At 48.3% G+C, this 20,786-nt stretch overlaps 1 protein-coding gene across 2 annotated transcripts in view; it reads right to left on the reverse strand.

The window, feature by feature from the left end:
* Window positions 1–20,786, reverse strand: part of NXN (nucleoredoxin) — a 152,664-nt gene that overhangs the window by 5,795 nt on the left and 126,083 nt on the right. For both annotated transcript variants that reach the window (XM_041724489.1, XM_041724490.1), the window contains exons 5-6: window positions 20,107–20,213; window positions 571–750 (exon numbers count right to left, since the gene is read on the reverse strand). In XM_041724489.1, coding sequence (XP_041580423.1) covers window positions 571–750; window positions 20,107–20,213 — 287 coding nt within the window. The remainder of the gene's footprint in view (window positions 1–570; window positions 751–20,106; window positions 20,214–20,786) is intronic.

Raw genomic sequence — 20,786 nt, forward strand, 5'->3', positions numbered from 1 at the left:
TCCTTGAACTCCAAGTTATTTTGAGCCGGGGCTCGTCCCAAGGCAGAAGGTGAAGTGGCCCTTGGCCAGCAGTTGTTCCATTTGCAAAAAGGAACACAAGTCATCCCACAGGACTGCAGGGAGCCTGGAGTGGATGCTCTGGTGTCCTCCTGCCCCACAGGGCAGTCACCCACTGAGCAGACTGGGGAGACTGAGAAGAACACCTGGCCACAGAGATGCTGCCCTGAGGCTGGGGGGCGGGGGATTTTGCCCAAGGGGGCCCAGCCCTTGCAGCTGCTGTGGATGCAGCCCGCCTCCTTCCAACAATGGGTCTATTTGCGGGGGCCTGGCTCCAGCCTGACCTATTCTTCCCAGCTGGCAGTCTAGGAAGGAAAGCACAGCAGCAGCTCCCAGAAACCCTCCCACAGGGGCAGAGCCATGAATAAATCATGGGGGTCAAAAGCAAGGCTGCAGGGAGAGACAAAGGCCCAGGCTTGGCATTGTTTGTGACAGAAAGAAACTGCAGGGACAGATACCCCTCCCATGTGAGGTCTGTCCAGCCCACCCTGGGGCTCCTGCTGGGCTTCATACCTACAAAAAGGACGAGGCAGGGGCCCTCGTTGAGCTGCACAGCATTGGAATCGGAGAGCTCCAGCACAGGCTTGGGGTGCCAAGGGAACTCCCTGCAGTCCTCGTCATTCAGCACCTCCACACGCCCCTGCCGCGTGATCACCTCCCCCTGTGGGTCCAGCACGATGAGGGTGGGGATGCCTGCAAGGGAGAGAGCTCGCTTGAGAGTCAGGAAGTGCTGGGAGTGCTAGGGCAGATTCCAGGCTCAGTCACTGAACAGCCACTGAACAGAACTCCCCCTGGATCTGTGTGCCACTTCTCCAAGGAACCCAGGCAACTCACTTCACCTCTCCTGGCCTCGGTGTTCTCCACTGCCAGGACTATGGTATCCTCCTTATCCCACTCTGTAAACACCAACAAAGTCATGCATTTCAAGAATTGAACCCCAGGTCTTGGCACATAGAAGGATTTGGTAAATTCTCAAGAGATCCCAGAGAAGCAGAAGATACCCCTGCCACCTGCAGGGGATCTAAAACCTGATGGAGGGGGTGTGAAAACACACTCCTGCGTCTGTACTCGCTACACACACAGGCCAGCGCAAATCCACCCATGCAGTGGGAGGTGGCCCAAAGGCGGCTGCCCTAGCAGTGTGAGCACAGGGGCCAGAGGAGGGGAGAAGCCTGGGGGCAGGGGCTGCAGCAGAACAGGGGACAGCTGGCTGCCAGTGAGCCAGCGACCCCACCCCCATCTCCAGCCCTGCTGCTCAGGGAGGTTCCAGGACTCCCTCTCTGAGGGGGACAGTCCAGGAGGGAATGTGCAGCCTGCAGTGCTACCGCCCTCACTTTAGAGTCCTAGGCTAGAGTAAGAAATGCCACACAGCAGTCTCTGCAAACCACACACCTCCCCCCAACCACAAAGCCTCAAGTGAAAAACCAGAGAAAGCCCCACCCTGGGTTGCAGTCGCATTTGGGATTTCTGCCTCCTTGTTCTTTGTACCCCACTGCCCACTGCCTCTCCTCCAGCTGGGGTACCCCCTACTGACCACCACCCACAGCCACGGCTTTGTCCTTTTGGAGACGCTTGTCCCTCCACTGGCAGCAGCTCCCCACCCCTGTCTCCGAACCAGCCACCTCTCCTCTGGAGCTGACCAGAGCTTTAATTCTATATGGGCCAGGGAAAGCCATAGCGATTTAATATTTATAGATTCCAAAGTGTTCAGTGAGTAATTTGTTCCACTGACATTTTACTTCTCTGTGGGGGTAGGGGCATTGAAGGACCAAGAATATGGCCCTAGTGTTTTGTAATCCAGTGTGGCTATTGGCCCAGCAGGCATGTGGTGGTGGGCCTGTCTTCAAAAGGACTTAAATCCATTATGTTCACACCTATTAGAAGTGGCCTGGCGTGTTGGAGAACAGGTCCAGGGATCCCTGGGTGGCTCAGCAGTTTAGCTCCTGCCTTCAGCCCAGGGTGTGATCTTGGATTCCTGGGATCGAGTCCCACATCGGGCTCCCTGCATGGAGCCTGCTTCTCCCTCTGCCTGTGTTTCTGCCTCTCTCTGTCTCTCATGAATAAATAAATAAAATATTTAAAAAAGAGAGAGAGAGAGAGAGAGAGAGAGAGAGAGAACAGGTCCAGAGAGAAATGAGCTCTGGAGAACTGCCATTCCCACCACATCCTATACAAACGCAAGCGGCTCGGGCTCCTGGGCCTTTTCACATTTTCAGAGCCAGTGTGGCCTCCTGAGTTGTGTGTCACACAGAGCACAAGAGGCATGGAGTATTTTCAGCTTTATCCTTACAGCTGCATGTCATCCTCCAGAGTCTAGGTTCCCCATCCCCAAGGATAGGCCAGCCAGCTGTGGGCAAGTGCCTCCCACTGTGCCCCAGCTCAAATAGGCTTTGGCAGAGTTCTTTAATCAGAGCTGGTGTGTTTCTGACATTGGGCAATTACAAGTGTTGGGTTAAACCAGGGCCTGCCCACTGCTATGATTAGACATAGCAGCCGGTCTGTTTGTAAGCCAGAAGTGGGACGCTGAGCAGGTTGGTGGAGGACAAGTAGGCACACAGGACAGAGACGGGAAGAAAAGTAAAATCTGAGGGCAAGGAAATCCACTTCCTGATCTGGTGCCTCGGTTTCTCCAAGGGACTCTTCTAAGGGGCCTTCTCTGTTCCATGGCTGCAGCCTCTCTGAAATCCTTGCTGGTGAGGACCGGCAGGACAAGGACCTGAAACCCTCTGCTGGCTGCTGAGGGGTCCTTAGCTGATTCCACCAAGGAACAGCACCCCTCAGCCTTGACTCTCCCCACCCCTTCCCTGCAGCTGCACAAAAGCAAAGTCCCCACTTGTATTTGTGCTTTGAGCACCAAAGCCCATGTCTAAGAGCCCAAGATAACGAGGAATGAGTGACTGTGATGCATAAACAGAAAGCAAGTGGGTAAAATAATCACGGTCAGCCATCAACCCAGAGCAGCTCCTCTCTGGCAGGCACACTGGGCCAGGTCCTGTCGCCATCACCCGGTCTTGGGTTAGCTTGGCCCTAGAGCCTTAAGAGTGTGTGCTTTCCTCCAGGGATGAACCACAGGAAGAACAGGAGAGCTATCTCTCTCAGCACATCTGCTCGGTACCATACAAGCATGGCCACGCTCCTTTATTCACCCTCCATAACGATAGCTGCGGGAGGTACGATTAATCCTCTTTTAATGGATGGCCAAGTTCCCCACCTAAGGTCATCAGCCGCAAGTGGCCCAGGAGCCCTGGTCTGCCTGTTGTTTTTCTACAGGCCACTGTAGGTGGGGGGTTCTCACAAGCAGGCAAGAGAGGGCCCTGGCTCCTGCGCCCCCACATCCACAGCTTTCTGCACTTCCTCCTCAAGGCCATGGGGAGGAAGGCTGGGGCTGCCATCACCTCTTCCCTCTCCTCCCCTCAGCAGGCGTTCCCACTCCCCTCCCTTGAAGCAGGTTCCTGGAAGCAGAGACTTTTTTTTTTTTTTTAATTTTTACTTATTTATGATAGTCACACACAGAGAGAGAGAGAGAGGCAGAGATACAGGCAGAGGGAGAAGCAGGCTCCATGCACCGGGAGCCCGACGTGGGATTCGATCCCGGGTCTCCGGGATCGCGCCCTGGGCCAAAGGCAGGCGCCAAACCGCTGCGCCACCCAGGGATCCCGGAAGCAGAGACTTCTAAGGAGAAAATAGGGCAAAGCCTCTAATGGGAAGCTGAAAAGGAATGGAAAATTTCTAATCAATGCCTTTGTGCAAAATAACTTCCATGCCAGTGAGGGGCTTCTCTGAAGGGAATGCAAAGGAAGCATCTCATCTCTGTTCAAGCTTGTTAGTTCCCAGCTGGGATGTACTTGAGGAAAAGTACAGTGAGAATCCTAAGGAAGATCCAGGCCGCCCACTTAACTTCTTGGAGCCTCATGTCCACAGCTGTCACAGGGGGTAGAGACGGTATCCTATCTTACTGGGTGTTGTGAGGAACAAACAAGATGACAAGTATAAAATGCTGAAGGCAGAGTATCTGGTATACAGTGAGTACTCCATAAATACTACCTCTTCTTATAAATAACTTAATGATTATTAGTTTTGGCCATCCCTGCATTGATTATCTGGCTCATGGAAAGGCAGAGGTATAGAAAACTATGCCTCGGTCTGGTGAGATAAACAGCAACTTCCAACCTCTGTGCTGGCTGGAGGAAGTAGCTGAAGAAACAGAATGCAGAGACAGTGTCAACACTGCAGCAAGCATTCTAGGAACTATATGAGGTCCACCACATGTGGGGTTGGTGTCTTTTACTTGCACCATCTCAAGCTTACCATTGAGGGGAAAAACATACCTCAAGGAAGAAAACGCCTCAAGCCCCCTGCCCTGATGTGCTGGGCTGGACCACAAGTAGTGCCTAAGAGTCCCCCTTCACTGTCTCCCTCAAAACCTCCAGAACAAAGAACAAGGCCGAAAAGCCTGCTCCAAACAATTTCCTCCGGGGAGGAGCCAATCTGTGAGTATTTAAAACAATCTCAAAGCCATGTGTCCCGAGACTGTCCTACATTTAGTTTGGCTTCTTTTCCACTACCAAGGAAAGAGGAGGTTTTGAAGGGAGTGGCAGCGGCAGGGGCCTGGGGCAGGAAAGCTCTGTCGCACAGCACTCTGGCAGTGGGAGAGGAGCTGGGTGGGGCTGGAACCCGAGAGATTTCTTGCTCTGCCTCTAGACTGTGGTAGGATCTGAGGGGCTGGGAGGCATCACACAGAGGCTGCTGAGAGCTGGAGGATAAATGGGAGGAAAAGCAGACCCTCAGCAGGAACAGCAGGTGAGGGCATAGGGCAGGGCAAAAAAATATGTGATTACAACAGTGGCCATCATGGGGGCTAGAGCAAGCTGGAGAAGGTTTGTAATATATCGCTAAATAGAAAGTAGAGAATACCCAGTGCTATGTGTGTAGGATTACAGCTCTGGGTAAGTACGTATGTGTGTGGACAGAGACCAAAAGGGACTCAGAGCATGAAAAACAATTCTGTCGTAAGGCAGGAATGCAGGTGAGAGATATAGATTTGAGTTCTCTCTCTCTCTATTTTATTTTATTTTATTTTATTTTATTTTATTTTATTTTATTTATGATAGTCACACACACACACACACACAGAGAGAGAGAGAGAGAGAGGCAGAGACACAGGCAGAGGGAGAGCAGGCTCCATGTAGGGAGCCCGACGTGGGATTCGATCCCAGGTCTCCAGGATAGCGCCCTGGGCCAAAGGCAGGCGCTATACTGCTGCACCACCCAGGGATCACTCTCTCTCTCTTTTTTAAGATTTTATTTATTTATTCTTGAGAGACAGAGAGAGAGAGAGAGAGAGGCACAGGCAGAGGGAGAAGCAGGCTCCATGCAGGGAGCCCAATGTGGGACTCAGTCTGGGGTCTCCAGGATCAGGCCCTGGGCTGAAGGCGGCGCTAAACTGCTGAGCCACCCAGGCTGCCTAGATTCCAGTTTTCTTAAACGGTGTTTTGCTAAATGCATATTAGCTTCAAACAAAAACCAAAGAACAACTGGAGGGCAGTCAGGCAGAGACAACAAACACAGGCTACGCTCTGGCCACCTCGCTTGCCAGCTTCCTTTAGCAGCTCCCTCTGCACTCCCTGCTGGCTTGCCCAGACCAGCCCCTGCCAGGAAAACGAAGGGACAGAGAGGACTGCTGGTCTGGGTGGTGAGACTTGGAGAATCACAAGGAAGGGTGCAGGGATGGGTCTGGCCTGCTTGAACTTGGCCAGCAAGCCGCTTGGGTGAGTGTCTGCGTCAGGAGGTACAAAGATTTATGGCACCATTCTGGTGACACAGAGAAACCAGATGCAACCCGGTGTCCCTCAACAGCATATGGCTATGTAAACAGCGGTCCAATTGTGCTGTGGAACCCTTTCTAGCACTGAAGAGAAATGAACCAGATACCAATATCCATAAAGATATATCTTGAAAACATAACAGTTAGTGAGAAAAGCCAAGTTACAGGATGATCTTACAGCATGTCAGCACTTAAGTACGCTTTTAAAAAACACACCCAGGGATCCCTGGGTGGCGCAGCGGTTTGGCGCCTGCCTTTGGCCCAGGGCGCGATCCTGGAGACCCGGGATCGAATCCCACGTCGGGCTCCCGGTGCATGGAGCCTGCTTCTCCCTCTGCCTGTGTCTCTGCCTCTCTCTCTATCTCTCTGTGACTATCATAAATAAATAAAAATTTTAAAAAAAATTAAAAAAAAAATAAAATAAAATAAAAAACACACCCAGCACGACTATATATTATTCATGGATTCATACATATGCATTAAAAATATGAAAAACCAATTATGAAGATACACATGAAATGTATGGAAGCATCTCTCCCAGAGGAAAGTGCACGGCGCTCCAAAGGAGAGAGGATCCTCACCTTTGTCTCTGCAAACCCTCCCACCTGTTTATGTTTTACACACCCCAAACAAAACCTTCAATTCTAGGTGGTAGCCACAGCAGTGCTTATTGTTATCCTGCGTCCTTTCTCATTTTTTCCTTTTGTATGTTCTCCAAATTCAACAAGACACCAGAAAGGGACATTGCGGCAGCGCCCAGCCTGCCCTCCCCAGGCCCAGGCAGCCAGCTGCAGCCGTGTGCGCCAGACCTTCACACACCAAGATTGGTCTATAAAACACACGCAGTGGCCCCCCACCCTCTGCCTACTGAAAAACACAACCTCCAGACGCTTTGTTTCTGTAGAAAATAAAGAGGTTCTGCCTCAAACTCATTTTTTGATGGGGGCGGGAAAGAGGGCAGAGTTAGAGAAAGAGCAAAATGGTGGAGTCGGAAGAGGAAGGATGGAAAGGCGAAGAGAAGCAGAGGGATAAGGAGCAGGGAAAGAGGGTGACAGAGAAGTCGGAGGAGATCCTGCGGCCACAGGCGTTTGTGCTGCTGCCCCTCAGCAGCCACCCTCAGCAGCCAGGCTGGCGGCACCATCCCGCTCCAGGGCTGTTCTCCTGGAGGAGGGGACTGCATCTATCCCTCTGTCCACTCTGGCCCCTACACAGCCCTTAGGCTGTCTGCCCTCTCCAAAGGCTAGGGCCAGGGGAGGGGAGAGGAGGATAAAACTCTGGGGCCCCCACCCAGGAAAGAAGGGGCGTTATTGCCTCCCTGCAAAGAACATGGTGTTCTCTGACAGCCAGGATTAGACAATTGTTAATGGGATTTGCTTTTTGCCAAGTGTGTCTAAACCCTTCCTTTAGAAAGGCATTTTTAAACAGCTTATAGGCTGCGAATTCCTCTGCAAAAAGTGGTGGAGTAGGGACTCAGAGTAAAAGAGCCGCTCCCATGAGACCCAGGGGTGCCAGGGCCTCGGTGAGCCCAGGTGGCCTGGTGAAGCCTGCCGGTTAACACGGCCTGGGCTCAGCCCAGGGTGCCAGAGGGAGCCGGCAACCCACCAGCAGCAGCAGCAGGACTTCTGGCCTGGCCAGGTCAGGTGCAAGCTCCTCAAGACCTGTAGATGCTTCTGCAACCACCTCAAGATCCAGGTGTTCCCACTGTAGCTTGGACGGGGCCTCAACAAGGCATTTTATGCAAGGCCTCCTTCAGTACGCTGGGCAGTGCTCAGAATCCAGTGATGCTCTGAGGCTGAAGACCAGGATGCTCAGAGGATTCCAGGTCCTATCTGCATCACCCATTTTCATCTGAGCTTGTCAGGATAACACAGGGAAACTCTGTCCTCATGGGTCTCAATATACAGAGTGACCATCAGATCAAATTACTGGCTCACTGTAAGGCACAGGTCAGACCAGGAGAAGGTGGCTCACCTTGGATGTGGGCTGGGAGTATACCCAGTACTCTGTGAGAGCACCTTCATCAGAATGCTTCAGGAGGAGACACAGAGCCCAGAGCTCATGAAGAGTCAAACAAGGGAGCATGAGCTCTCCCAGAAGTAGCCCCATAGGATTTGCTGAAGACTGGATCCTCAAAACAGCAAGAACCCTCTACTGACCCAGCATATGTGTGGAGTGTGTGTGTACACGGTGATATTATAATATGGTAAGAAATTCATAATTATCTTCATTCCTAGTTCCTGGCACCCAACTCCTAAAATCCTTGTCATCTTCTGAGTGGTAGGGGTGAGAGGGACATCCTATTACAATACTTGGTCTTATAACATTTGATCTCAGATCCTGACAAAAGAGCACCTCAGACCCTTGGAATCTGGGAGTGATAAGTGTCTTTGGTGGCTGGGGCCCCTAAATAGTTTCAAAGGTGAGGGCTGGTGGCCAGAAACTTCCAGCTGGCCCCCGACCTTTGCCTTCTGGGGAAAGGAGAGAGCTGGAGGCTGAGTAACCAAGAAGGGCCAATGGTTTAATCAGGCCAATGATTTAATCTTTGTAATGGAATCTCCATAAAGACCCCTAACTGGGGGGTCCCTGGGTGGCTCAGCAGTTTAGCACCTGCCTTCAGCCCAGGGCATAATCCTGGAGTCCTGGGAGCCCTGCATGAAGCCTGTTTCTCTGCCTCTCTCTCTCTCTCTCTCTCTCTCTCTCTGTCTCTCATGAATAAATAAAAAAATCTTTAAAAAAAAAAAAAAAAAGACCCCTAACTGGTTGGGGGCAGAGAGCTTGGGGTTGGTGAACACGTGGAGATGCTGGGAGCATGGTGGGCCTAGAGGACATGAGGGTCCTGTGCCCCTTCCCACACACCTATGTATCAGTTCCATCTGGCTCTTCCTGGCTTGTATTCTTGACAATAAACTGATGATAGTAAATAAACCGCTCTCCTCAGTCCTGTGGGCCATTCTAGCAAAATACTGAACCCAGTAAGGGTTGGGAGCCTCTGATTTATGGCCAGTTGGCCAGAAGTATGGGAGGCCTGGACTTAACGATTAATGTAAAGTATGGGGGTTCTGGTGGGAATGAGCACTAGACCTGTGGGATCCGACACTATCTCCACGTAGATGATGTTAGAATTCAATTTACTTGGAGGACACCCAGGTGGTGTGGGTGTGGGTTCTCCTTGGAGAACCCAGGAGGCTGGTGTGGGTGGAAAACCCACATACACATTTGGTGTCAGAAATGCTATGAGTAGAGGTACCTGGCTGGCTCAGTTGATGGAGCGTGCAACTTTTTTTTTTAAATAAAGATTTTTCAAAAATTTTAATTATTAGAGGGAGAGCAAAAGCGTAAGCAAGTGGGGGAGGAGCAGAAAGAGAGGAAAACAGAGAATCCCAAGCAGACTCTGTGCTGAGTGTGGAGCCCAATGTGGGGCTCGATCTCACAACTCTGAGATCATGACCTGAGCTGAGATCAAGAGTTGGATACTTAACTGACTGGACCACCCAGGTGCCCCATGGGCAACTCTCGATCTCAGGTTTATGAGTTTGAGCCCCTCAGTAGGTGGAGAGGTTATTTAAAAATAAAATCTTTAAAAAGAAAAAAAAAAAAAAAAAGGAAGAAGTGCTATAGCAAAAAGAGCCCAGAATATACAGATGTACATATAAACACATCTGTTGAATGATTTTGGAAGTTGTAACCACAGAGTCACACAAAGCTCAGAAATACTCAGACTTCAATCAAAAATAATTTTCAGAGTTCTGTGATGCTATGATGAGACAGATAATTCCATCAAGGTCAAAGGTATCAGAGTTGGACTGGAGGCATTTAAATCTCCTCAGATGCAAACAAAAGCAAAATTCAGTCAAAGGACGGTACAGCCTGGCAAGGAGCTACCCACTTCCAAGACTTGAGAGAAGCCTTCAGAAATGATACCACACCAGGGACATGAACTACAAGGGCTCCAAAGAGGACGACCGTCCTAGGTGTAGGGCAAGGAGCCTGGATGCTGGACCTGTGCAACCTCAGTGAGCCAAGAGGAGACTTCCTGCGCTCAGGTGCCAGGCCCAGGTATCCCGCTCTGCCCTCTGCTTCCCTGGGCCATCCCCATCCCAGCTAGGGCACATGGCTCAAGCCATGCTAGATGACCAAGAAATGATTCCTGAAGAAAAGCCTGAATGAACAGGAAAGGAGGGAGAAAGAAAAAGAACTTCTGGCTGGGAGCACATAGATCCTCACTCTTTGTCCTAAGGGAACAGCCAATCTATGAAAAAGTCAGCCTTTGGAACTACACACGGGAACAGGATACATGGCAGGAGGTCGCACAAGCACAGGAGTTTGCAAGAAGAAGGTTTGCTCCAGGAGGGAAGGCACTGGGGAGGAGGCCATGAGAGATGGCAGGGCTGGGGAGGGGAGGGTGTGGACAGGGGAGCAATAAGACATGGGCTGTGAAGGTGTTTGAGACCGGACTACAGAGAGCCTTGGAAGCCAGGCCACAGCTGTGAGGGTTTCTGGGCAGGGGATGAATCCCAATGTCTAGAAGGTTCACTTGGAGCTGCTCTGCCACGCTGGTGTGTACAGCATAGTGGGACGAAGGTGGAATACCTGGTGCAGAGGAACGGAAGTGTTCTAGGTGTAATGGAATCCTTAGAACACAGGGAGAGGAGCCCGAGACAAGCTTCTGTGAAGGAGAAATCCAAGAAATGGGGCAGGAAACAGCCAGGAGATGGGGTGCCGTGAGGAGAGGCGGAAGGGGAAAGGATTTTAGGGGTAGCCCCAAGTGTCTGAAAACAAAAGCAAATGAAGAGGAGAATAGAGAGGTCAGTGGATTGCACGCATCCCTATTCATTCCCACAAGACCTCGTCCAATTTCAGGCTTGATCTATGACTTCGGGACAACTAGAGAAACAGACTGCTAGGTCAAGGCCACCTCCCTCACACTTCCAAACCGCTGAATCCACACCACCACTTGAGTGTCTAATGGGCATCTCCAACTCAACATGGTCAGAATTAAACTCCTGCTCAACTGAATTCCACGCTCCGTCCACATGCCCCCCACACAGCGCACACAGCTCTCCCAGCTCCGCTGATGGGGACTGCCTCCTTCCCATGGCTTGGGCAGGAGGCCGTGGAGCCGTCTCTGACTCTTCCTTTCCTCCCACACCCCATATGGAATCTGTTAGCAGACTCTAAGACTCTACCATCAAACTGTCTAGAGCCAGCCATGGCTTGCCACCCCTACGGCCACTATCCCTCCCTGAGCACTGCCATCTTGTTCCTGGATGACCACAACCCCGTCCCAGAGTGTCTCCCTACTTCTTAGCACAGCAACCAGAGCGACCCTACCACTAGCTCATGGGACTCCTCTGCCCAGACCATGCCAGTGAAGTGTGGCCCACTTCACTCAGCATGAAAGCCAGAGTTTTATTAACAAAGGCTCCTAGGGGACCCTTTCTAGTCTTAACCCCTGAAAATTCCCCCTTCCTCATATTGTTCCAGCTGTGCTGGCCTCCCCGTTCTATAAACATGTCAGGCATGCTTCCACCCGAGCCTTTGTACTGGCTGTTCACTCTGCCTGGAACATTCTTCTCTCCCAGCGAACCACAATGTTAATTCTCTCATCATCTTCTTCATGGAGACAACCCTGACCACCCTATTTCAAACTGCGACCCACACCTTGTGATCCCAATTCCTCTCCCTTGCTCTATTTTTTTTCCATAGCACTCATAGCTCAATACACCGTACACTTAATTTTTTAACATTATATTTACTGCCTGTCTCTTTCTATAAGACTGGAAGCTCCATGAGGTCAGGGGCCTTTGTTTTTTCAGTTCACAAATGGAGCATACCACATGCACAAGACTACATTTTATTAAATAACACATGAATAGGAGGTGCCCAGTGATCTGAGAGGCCTGCTGTATGTAGCTTAGTACTGGGGCTGGAAGAACAAGAGGAGCAGATTTCCCAAGCTCCATAAAGACAGGGACCACAACCTTACCATGTTGGTGTCCCTTGCAGCTGGAGGCGGGTCACATGGTAGAAGCCAAAGCAATGGCAGTGTCTTTGAGAATTTTGGTGTTTAGAAAAAAGAGAGAGGAATGGTAGCTGCTTGGGACGGAATGTGATGCCCCACATTCACATATGAAGTCCTAACCCCCAATGTATTTGGGGATGGGCCTGTGAGGAGGTGATAAAGGTTAATGAGATCATAAGGATGGGGCCCCTAACTGGATAGGGCTAGTGTCCTTATAAGAAGAGTAAGAGACACCAGAGCTCTCTCTCCACCACAGCAAGCAGATGGCCATCTACAAGCCAGAAGAGGAGCCCTCACTAGGGATCCAGTCAGCCAGCACCTTGATTGTGGACATCCCAGACTCCAGCTCTGTGAGAAATGAACTCCAACTATTTAAGCCATGGTGTTTGTTATGGTAGCCAGAGCAGCCTGAGACAGCAGCTTCTATGTATGACTAAGAGACCTGAGCATTCTGTGAAGTGGCAAAGAACTGAGAGACAAGGAGGAAAAAAGGGAAGGAAAACTGAAGAGGCAAGAGCAAGACTCTAGAAGGGCAGAGGCCAACTCTCAGAAAGCCTGGATGACATTTCTTCCAACCAGAAAGAAGGGGGATGGGGAAAATGCCTAGACGTCTTAAGTTATGAATTTGATGGTGTAACAGGGATGTTCCCTGGCAGAGAGGAGAACAGGGAATTAGGGAGAGACTGCACCATGGGAGACCCTAGCAGGGAGGAGGGGCACAAGCCTGGAGCTCAGCCTATGGTCCCTGGTGAGCCCTCTGCTGGCCCCTGCTCCGCATCCTCATCACTCTGCTCTGGCCCAGCCTGTGCGAGCCTGCAAAGGCATGTTCTCAGCGCCCCTACCCCTACAACAGGCTGTGCATTTTCTCTACCTTGTTTGCATAGTCAGAGGCAGCAGAATGCAAAAATTCATCTGCTCTAATCCAGGCACACCTGTGCTTTTTTTTTTTTTTGAGAGAGATTTTATTTATTTGTTCATGAGAGACACAGAGAGAGAGAGAGAGGCAGAGACATAGGCAGAGGGAGAAGTAGGCTCTCTGCAGGGAGCCCAATGTGGGACTCAATCCTGAATCCCAGGATGACACCCTGAGCCGAAGGCAGACGCTCAACCACTGAGCCACCCAGGTGTACCAGGCACACCTTGTTTTATTGTACTTCCCTTTACTGCCCTTCAGAGATGGTGTGTTTTTTACAAATTGAAAATTTGTGGCAATCCTGCTCAAGCATGTCTATTGGTGCCATTTTTCTAATAGCACTTGCCCATTTTACGTCTCTATGTCAACATCTCAATTCTTGCAGTATTTTAAGCTTTCTCATCATTATTATATTTGTTATGGTGATCTACGATCAGTGATTAAAATTTGCTGAAAGCTTGGATGACAGCATTTTCTGGCAATAAACTATTTTAATTAAAATATGTACATTGTTTTTTTAGACATAATGCTATTGCACACTTAATAGACTACAGGTTATAGCAACAATTTATCACATGGTGTTGATCACACGGTGAGGATTAATTGACTTAATACATATGAAAACAGAACCACATTTAGCATACTCAATTAAAAAAAAACGTTCATACTATAGTATAAACATAACTTTTATATGCACTGAAAAAACAAAAAATTAAACTGACTGGCTTTATTGAGATATTGCTTTACTATGGTGGTCTAGAACCAAACCTGTGATATCTCCGAGGTGTACCTGTACTTCTAAGTGCAGTGCAACTGGCTGGTAAGATCAATATAAAATGCTGTACAAGAACTTACTAACAACATGCACTTCTAACAGAAACCAGATCCCTGGAGCACCTGGGTGGCTCAGTTGGTTAAGCATCTGCCTTTAGCTCAGGTCATGATCCTGGGGTCCTGGGATTGGATTGAGTCTAACATCAGGCTCCCTGCTCAGTGGGGAGCCTACTGCTCCCTCTCCCTGCCATTCTGCCTACTTGTGCTCTCTCTCCATCAAATAAATAAAATAGAAAGAAAGAAAAGAAAAAAAAATTAAAAAATTAAAAAAAAATTTAAAAAAATAAAAATAAATAAAAAAGAAAGAAAGAAAAGAAAGTAAAGAAAGAAGAAAAGAAACCAGACCCCTGATGCACATGGAACCCCCAGAATGCCATGAGGCAGAAGATCATTAAGTGACCCCGTGAAGTTGGAGGGAGGCAGAGATAGGGAGATGGGCCCTTGGCTGCAGAAGCCACCTGGGCCACTTGTCCCAGGGCCTGAGGGAGCAGCCTCCCTCTCCCCTGTCATGAACCCAGTGTGAGGCCTGGTTACAGTGGGTGTTTAATGCATCCATCAGAAGTACCAGTGGATGATCTGTCTCTGGAATTTCTCTTCCAATCTAGATTAAGTATCACTATTGCATTGATCACAACTTTAATGAAAAATTTCAAAAGGTTCCAAAGTGCAAAGGGTCAAGTTCAAGGACATTAGCATGGTGCTCAAGGCTAAGATGTAGCATCACTAACCTTATGGCCCACTCTGCCCTACAGTACACTATAGGCATCTTATTCTGGCCTTTGCCCTAGACACTCCCTATCAAAATCTCATCCACTCTGCAAGGCTCTGCTCCAGAGCCACCTCTTCTAGGAAGCCTTCCTGGTTCAATAGCTCCAAGCCAGAGTCTCATCGAGACTCAGGTTATTCTATCACATGGCCCTTCATTAGATACTGCCTGGAGAAGGATCCTGTGCTTCTCTCTATACTCTCACTTCACTGTGCTTCAGTGCATCTAAGAGGCAGACAGATCAAGGTCAGCATGCAATGCCTGCCAGGCTGTGTGCAGGAATGAGTTTTAAGGCTTATTAGCTCAAGAGGGTCAGTGATTGAGGGAGCAAGAGGTGGAGGCTAGGAGAGTAGATAGGTCTGCCCTGAAGAGAGACTAGCACGGATGGCAGGGGAAGGTATGCCATGGAGCCAGCAAATGAGGAGCAGCGGGGCTGCCCCAAAGCAGAGGATGTTCACTGGTGGGAGCTGGGTTCTTTCACTGTTGCTAGCTGGCCACTGCTTGCCTGGCCACAGGGCCTCTCCAGGTCAGCTTGCTGATCCTCCACTGAGGGCTCCTTGAAGTCGCAACCATATGTGTACTTCTCAGCCCCACACCACCAGGGCCTTAAAAGATGGCGCCAAAGCAATGTGTCCCTGAGAATTCCCCATTCTCTTCCTCCTCAGATGCAGTCAGCTGCCTGGGCCACACCTAACAACCGCGGCTCCTACGTCTGTAATATTTATAGGCTGACAGCTGGGGACTCTGAGAGTTCCCTTCTCTGCTGTCTGAAGGCAGACAGAAAATGATCCATTTAATTTTTTTGTGCCCTGCCCAACAGTTAACAGGGCACCCTCTAGCCCTAGTTAGCATATCTAAAACTTGTGTTGAATCTTCCAGGGCTTGTGATCTCTCCTTATGAGATTGCTGTTCTGTGTCAATCGTCCTCCCACTCCCTCAGGGTCCTCAGAGGCATCTCACAGAGCACACAGAGAGGGGCACAGACTGCCACCCTCAAACCGACTATGCATGATATAGACCCATCTTTTGGTAATTTTAAGTTTCAAGTAACTCCACAGCCTTAGCACTGACTGCCAGGAATACCGACCTATATTGCACTGGTCCCCACATCCAGGAAAGGGCTCTACCTCGGGGAGGGAAGGTTCTGCTCCTTGATGGCATAGGCTCGGAAAGAATGTGCCTCTGCATGGAGGGCCTTGTGGTGGAGCAGGGTGGCAGAGTGAGGCCCAGCACCTGCTCTGCCCTCTGGGAACAGTGTTGGTCTTCAAAGTCTTCATACAGAATGGCACTTACAGGACCCTTTCTAGTTCCTCAAAACATTGTCATACTCTGCTCTCTAGATATCTCCCAACGTAAATCTCCTCCTGTCCACTCAAGGTCAAGACTGGGCTACTCTTCTGGTTTCCCATAAAGGTCAGTGCATAGGCTTAGCTGGAATTAAGAAATAGATTCCTATGCATTTAAATCCTTCAAAAAGGACTGGAGGTTGCCTAAACAGCATGTGATATAATTCAATAAAAAGAGATGAAAATATCTTCCTGAAGGGAAAACAGAGAAGAGTAAATGAAGCTAAGGTCAAGGGCATGGAAGAGAAAAGGCGAGTTTTGCAAAGTTGCTAAAGGTGGTTACAAATTCAGCTCTGGGTTTTCTAGGGGCTAACGCCAAAAAAAAAAAAAAAAAAAAAAAAAAAAAAAGGTAGTCCATTATGAAATTTAACATATACAAAAAATGAAAGGAAAAAAGGAAAAAACCAAAAACAAAAATCTACCACTTGCTTAAGAGAAGCTCAGCTTCTGCTGGGCACTAAAAGATAATTTCCTGAGCATAAATTTCTAAAAGTGGGATTTCTAAATCAAAGGTTTTGTAAATTTTCTAGAGGCCTTTGATGTATATTGCCACTTGCTCTCCTGAAAGGTTGTCCTGATTTCATTACTACTAGCAGTCTGATCTCTTCCCTATACTCAGGATTATCTTTAGGGGAGGAGAGTAGAGGTAATGGGAGTTCTTTGCAAATAAGATAGATACAAATTCAGTGTTTTCATCTGTAAATCATGGAAGTAAATTATACTGAATATTTTTCATGTCATACGAAAATGATATGATCCTATCATATCAATGCACTGGATGAATTGCCTACCTCAAATCCCGTACATAATTTTTACTAAATTCTCTTTTTTGGACTAGTGTCTAAGGAGAGTTCTTTTTTTTCTATGAAAGATACTATTTGCCATACATGTTATTAATATTGTTGGTTGCCTTTGTTTAAACTTGACATCCAAAAGTTATCTTTTTTATTGTAAAATGAAATTTCCCCTTTTTCCCCGAGTTAATCAGTTAAATATTTATTAAGTGCCTACTCTGCCCAACACTGAAGCCTTCCAATTTTACTGAGGGGATAAGTAACTAGCTCAAGGTCAGTCAGCAGAGGGAGGTAGGGACAGGGGTGGGTTGTTGGTGGCCTAGACTACAGAGGTGGTATCTGTGAGGGTAGAATAAGATAAGAAACAGGGAATAACGCCCCAGGCAAAGATCCAAGAGGCCCCAGGCCTGGTAGAGATAGGATGGTTGACATTCTTCTTGGTGTGTACCTCTAAGATGCCTCCCCATGGCCCAACCAATCATGTCACACAGAGTCACATTTTGTGTACATGCGAATACATGCATGTGTACAGATGTGTAAAGAAGCTGGGGGGTGGGTAGGGGAAGCCAGAACATGACTGAAGGGCCTTTGTTAGGGGAGTCAGAGGAAGACACACATCAAACACACCTGCTGGTGGGTATGGGGAATAGGGGATAGAAAAGCTCAAGAATGTCCTTGTACTGCTGCAAGGACAAAGATGAGAAATCCATGATCCTCTGAAGAAGCAGGGCACAGCTGCATGTAAACATGGGCATTGAAGGGCCGCAAAATCTAGGTAATGCTAAGGATAGATCTGGAACTAGCCAGCCTACCAGTGGGTCTCACTGGGAGCCCCTCCAAGAGCTTCTAGTCACAACCTAGAAACTGAGGCTGAGGAACATCACACTGGCTGGCTGCACTCCTTTTCCATTGTACAATGACAGTAAAAGTGTCACTTCTCCTTTAAGTGACACACAGGGTTACCTTTGGAGTGAAGATCTGAATCCTAGGAGCAAGAAGATATTTTAAATGAACAGAGGGACCCTCAAGACCTTTCCTTTCCCTGTCATACTCTTTTTGAGAGCAGAGAACCCTTGCTGGGGCTTGTCAGGTCTAATCTGCTGCATTCCAGCCTTCTTTCCCAGTAGCCTTTCACTGGCAGGGCCTTTGCTTCTTCTGCCAATAACACTCTTCCCTCTCTGTTTTACTAAGGCAACTCCTATGGTTTCCAGATCTCAGGTTGAGCATAACATTCTTATCTTCCCAACCAATTGGGATTTCCCCATTTATAGGCTTTGCTAGCCCTGGGGACACTTACAATTGCAACTTACACTTATTTGTACAACTGACCGATGGGGTGAGTCTCCCTTCTAGGACTGTTAGCTTCTTGAGGGCAGAGATTGTGTGTTTTTACTCAAGATTGTTATCTCGGGTGCCTGGGTGGCTCAGTGGTTGAGCGTCTGTCTTCAGCTCAGGGCATGACTCCAGGGTCCTGGGATCCAGTCCTGCGTCAGGATCCCCACAGGAAGCCTGCTTCTCTCTCTGCTTATGTCTCTTTCTCTCTCTCTCTATGTCTCTCATGAATAAATGGATAGAAACTTAAAAAAAAAAAAAAAAAAGGACTGTATCTTTCATGCCTGGAAGAACAAACATCCTCTAGTCAGCCCCCAGTAAATACTTGCTGAATGAATAAATAAATGAAGTCAGAGACCTAAAGTTTCACTTATCCTCACAAAGGGGCAATTTTTTAAAAGATTTTATTTATTTATTCATGAGACAGAGAGAGAGAGAGAGGCAGAGACACAGGCAGAGGGAGAAGCAGGCTCCATGCAGGGAGCCCGACGCAGGACTCAATCCCGGAGTCCCGTGGGCCGAAGGCAGGCGCTAGCTAAACCGCTGAGCCAGGTGTCCCTCAAGGGGGCAATTTAACCCTCTGTTCTGTACCACTGGCCAAAGGTCATTCTTGATACTCATCTCAACAGATGATGCTCCTATGCCAAGGCATGCATGTTTAAGTCTCTGTGCAAACAGAGTGCTTAGAAGGAAATAAGCCTGTGACCTCTTTAAGTTACTCAACCCAGTACTTTTCCTTCTGGACCAGTAAACAATTCCTATCACTCAGTTTTTGTTTGGGAAGGGAATTCATTTCATCTTTTTTGTTAATAGGAGGCGTGAGCCTCCAAAATTCTTGAAGGGTTAATACATCTAGCTTATTTTTTTTTAATATTTTATCTATTTGAGACAGTGAGTGAGTGAGAGAGAAACAGCATGAGTAGGGGGGAGATGCAAAGGGAGGGGGAGAAGCAGGCTCTTGGGTGAGCAGGGAGCCCAATACAGGGCTCAATCCCAGGACCCTGGATCTTGACCTGAGCCAAAGGCCAATGCTTAATCAACTGAGCCACCCAGACGCCACTAGACCAAGCTTATTAATACCCAAAGTGTGGTCCCTGGGCCCCCCACTTGGGGGCTTGCTAGAAATCCAGGCCCCCACTCTAGTCAGATCCAGAGAATCTGAATCTACATTTTCGCAAGCTCCCTAGAAGACTCTTATGTACATTTGAAATGGAGAAGCACTGATTTTAAATTAACTATTAAGTTTTTTGAAACCTTAACTCAAAACAAAGCCATATGCTTACTCTAAATGATAAAGAAAAGGCTTAAAGAATCTGATGAGTGCCCCCATAAGCTGTGGAATTTGTGGCTACATTTTGATTTGTCTTTTTTTTCCCCTACTCCATATAACATAAGCAGCACTTAGAACTCAAATACGAGCTGTGTCTGCCTAGGGCTAACCAGGATCATACCACTGCTACAAAGGAAATGAGCTCAATCCTTTTTTAAAAATTGAGATATAATTGACATGTAAGAATGCATTTAATTCTTAACAGGTCAATTAAGTGCTTTACCAAGAGAAAACCTGGCTGGGTGAAGGCTGGGAAGAAGGTATTCATACAACAGAGAATAGAAACACAGTTTGTCTCACTTAATAACTGTTATTTCTGAAAAACATGATTAGTACTTTAAATCCTCGTTTTCAACACTCTCTGGAAATCAGTTTCTTCACCTACACAAGTACCAGCCACTCAGCCCTCACTATTGTGCTTCAGGGGCCTTCAAGTGCTTTGTACACTTTAACCTATGAATGTTCCCAGAGATTCTCTGCAGCAAGGATTTACAATGTCCACTTTGTGGATGAGGAAACTGAGGCTCAGAGTCTGATTGATGAAACCAAAGACCATTCCTAGGTCTGTTTGACAGGAGAACCCTCAAGATGGAGTTTTGGCCAAGTCACTTGGGAGCATGTGCTCCACGGCCCAGCTGCATCAGAGCACACAAGCTCAGGTGGCTGTTTCACCTGGACTAGTACTTAAAAAAAAAAAAAAAAAAAAAGGCTTTAATGAGGTGTAATTTACATACCCTAGAATTCCCAGTATGTAATTTTTAAGATGGTAAGGAACACAAGCATTTATGGAAATAAAGATGTCCTTTTCACTCTAAAAGAAGAGCCAAAGATTTGGTGACCCCGGTTGGGCAGGTCTCCAGGGAGCCCCGCGGAGTCAAGAATGCCTACCTTGGATTCCATACAGCCGGTTGAGGCGTGACCGCCGGGCCTCATCAGTATAGGGGACAGCAAGCCAGGGCATCTCACTGAAGTACTGTTTGAATGAGTCCTCTGACCTACGGAGACACACATGGAAGAAAGGCTCTATTATCCCTGAAAGAACCACTGGAGGGTCTACCAAGTTATGGCCAGGGCTCTGCAGAAGCCAGGGCCTCGAACTGTCACACTCCTCAGACACCAGGCTACAAGAGGTAATTATTTTAATCTTCTTGGTGTATCCCAGGAAGCAACAGCCTCCACACAACAGGCAGATGTGAACTAGACTGCCAGGCCATTTCAAGTAGCTTGCTCCTCTGGATCCCAGGTTAACTCATGCTCAACTTCTTATTTGTCAACACAGATAGCTGGTACCTTCATAAGAAGCCTAGATGTACACACAGACACTGCATGTCCACTGATCCTTCTAATCTGTGCATATGACTGTGCTGTGTACGAGAAGACACTTTTCACCAAGCATAAGCCTATGATTCTGAGTATAAAAAACTCTAGGAATGACAGATCTAACTAAAGTGATAAAAAAAACAGATCTGGGGTTCCCTGGGGTTGCAGTTTGAGGGTGGGGACTGACTGGGAAGGGGCAGGAGGCATCTTGTGCATGATGGAGATGTTCTATACTTAACTGTGATGAT

This window comes from Vulpes lagopus, chromosome 12, assembly GCF_018345385.1.
Source record: "Vulpes lagopus strain Blue_001 chromosome 12, ASM1834538v1, whole genome shotgun sequence".
Classification (NCBI taxonomy): domain Eukaryota; kingdom Metazoa; phylum Chordata; class Mammalia; order Carnivora; family Canidae; genus Vulpes; species Vulpes lagopus.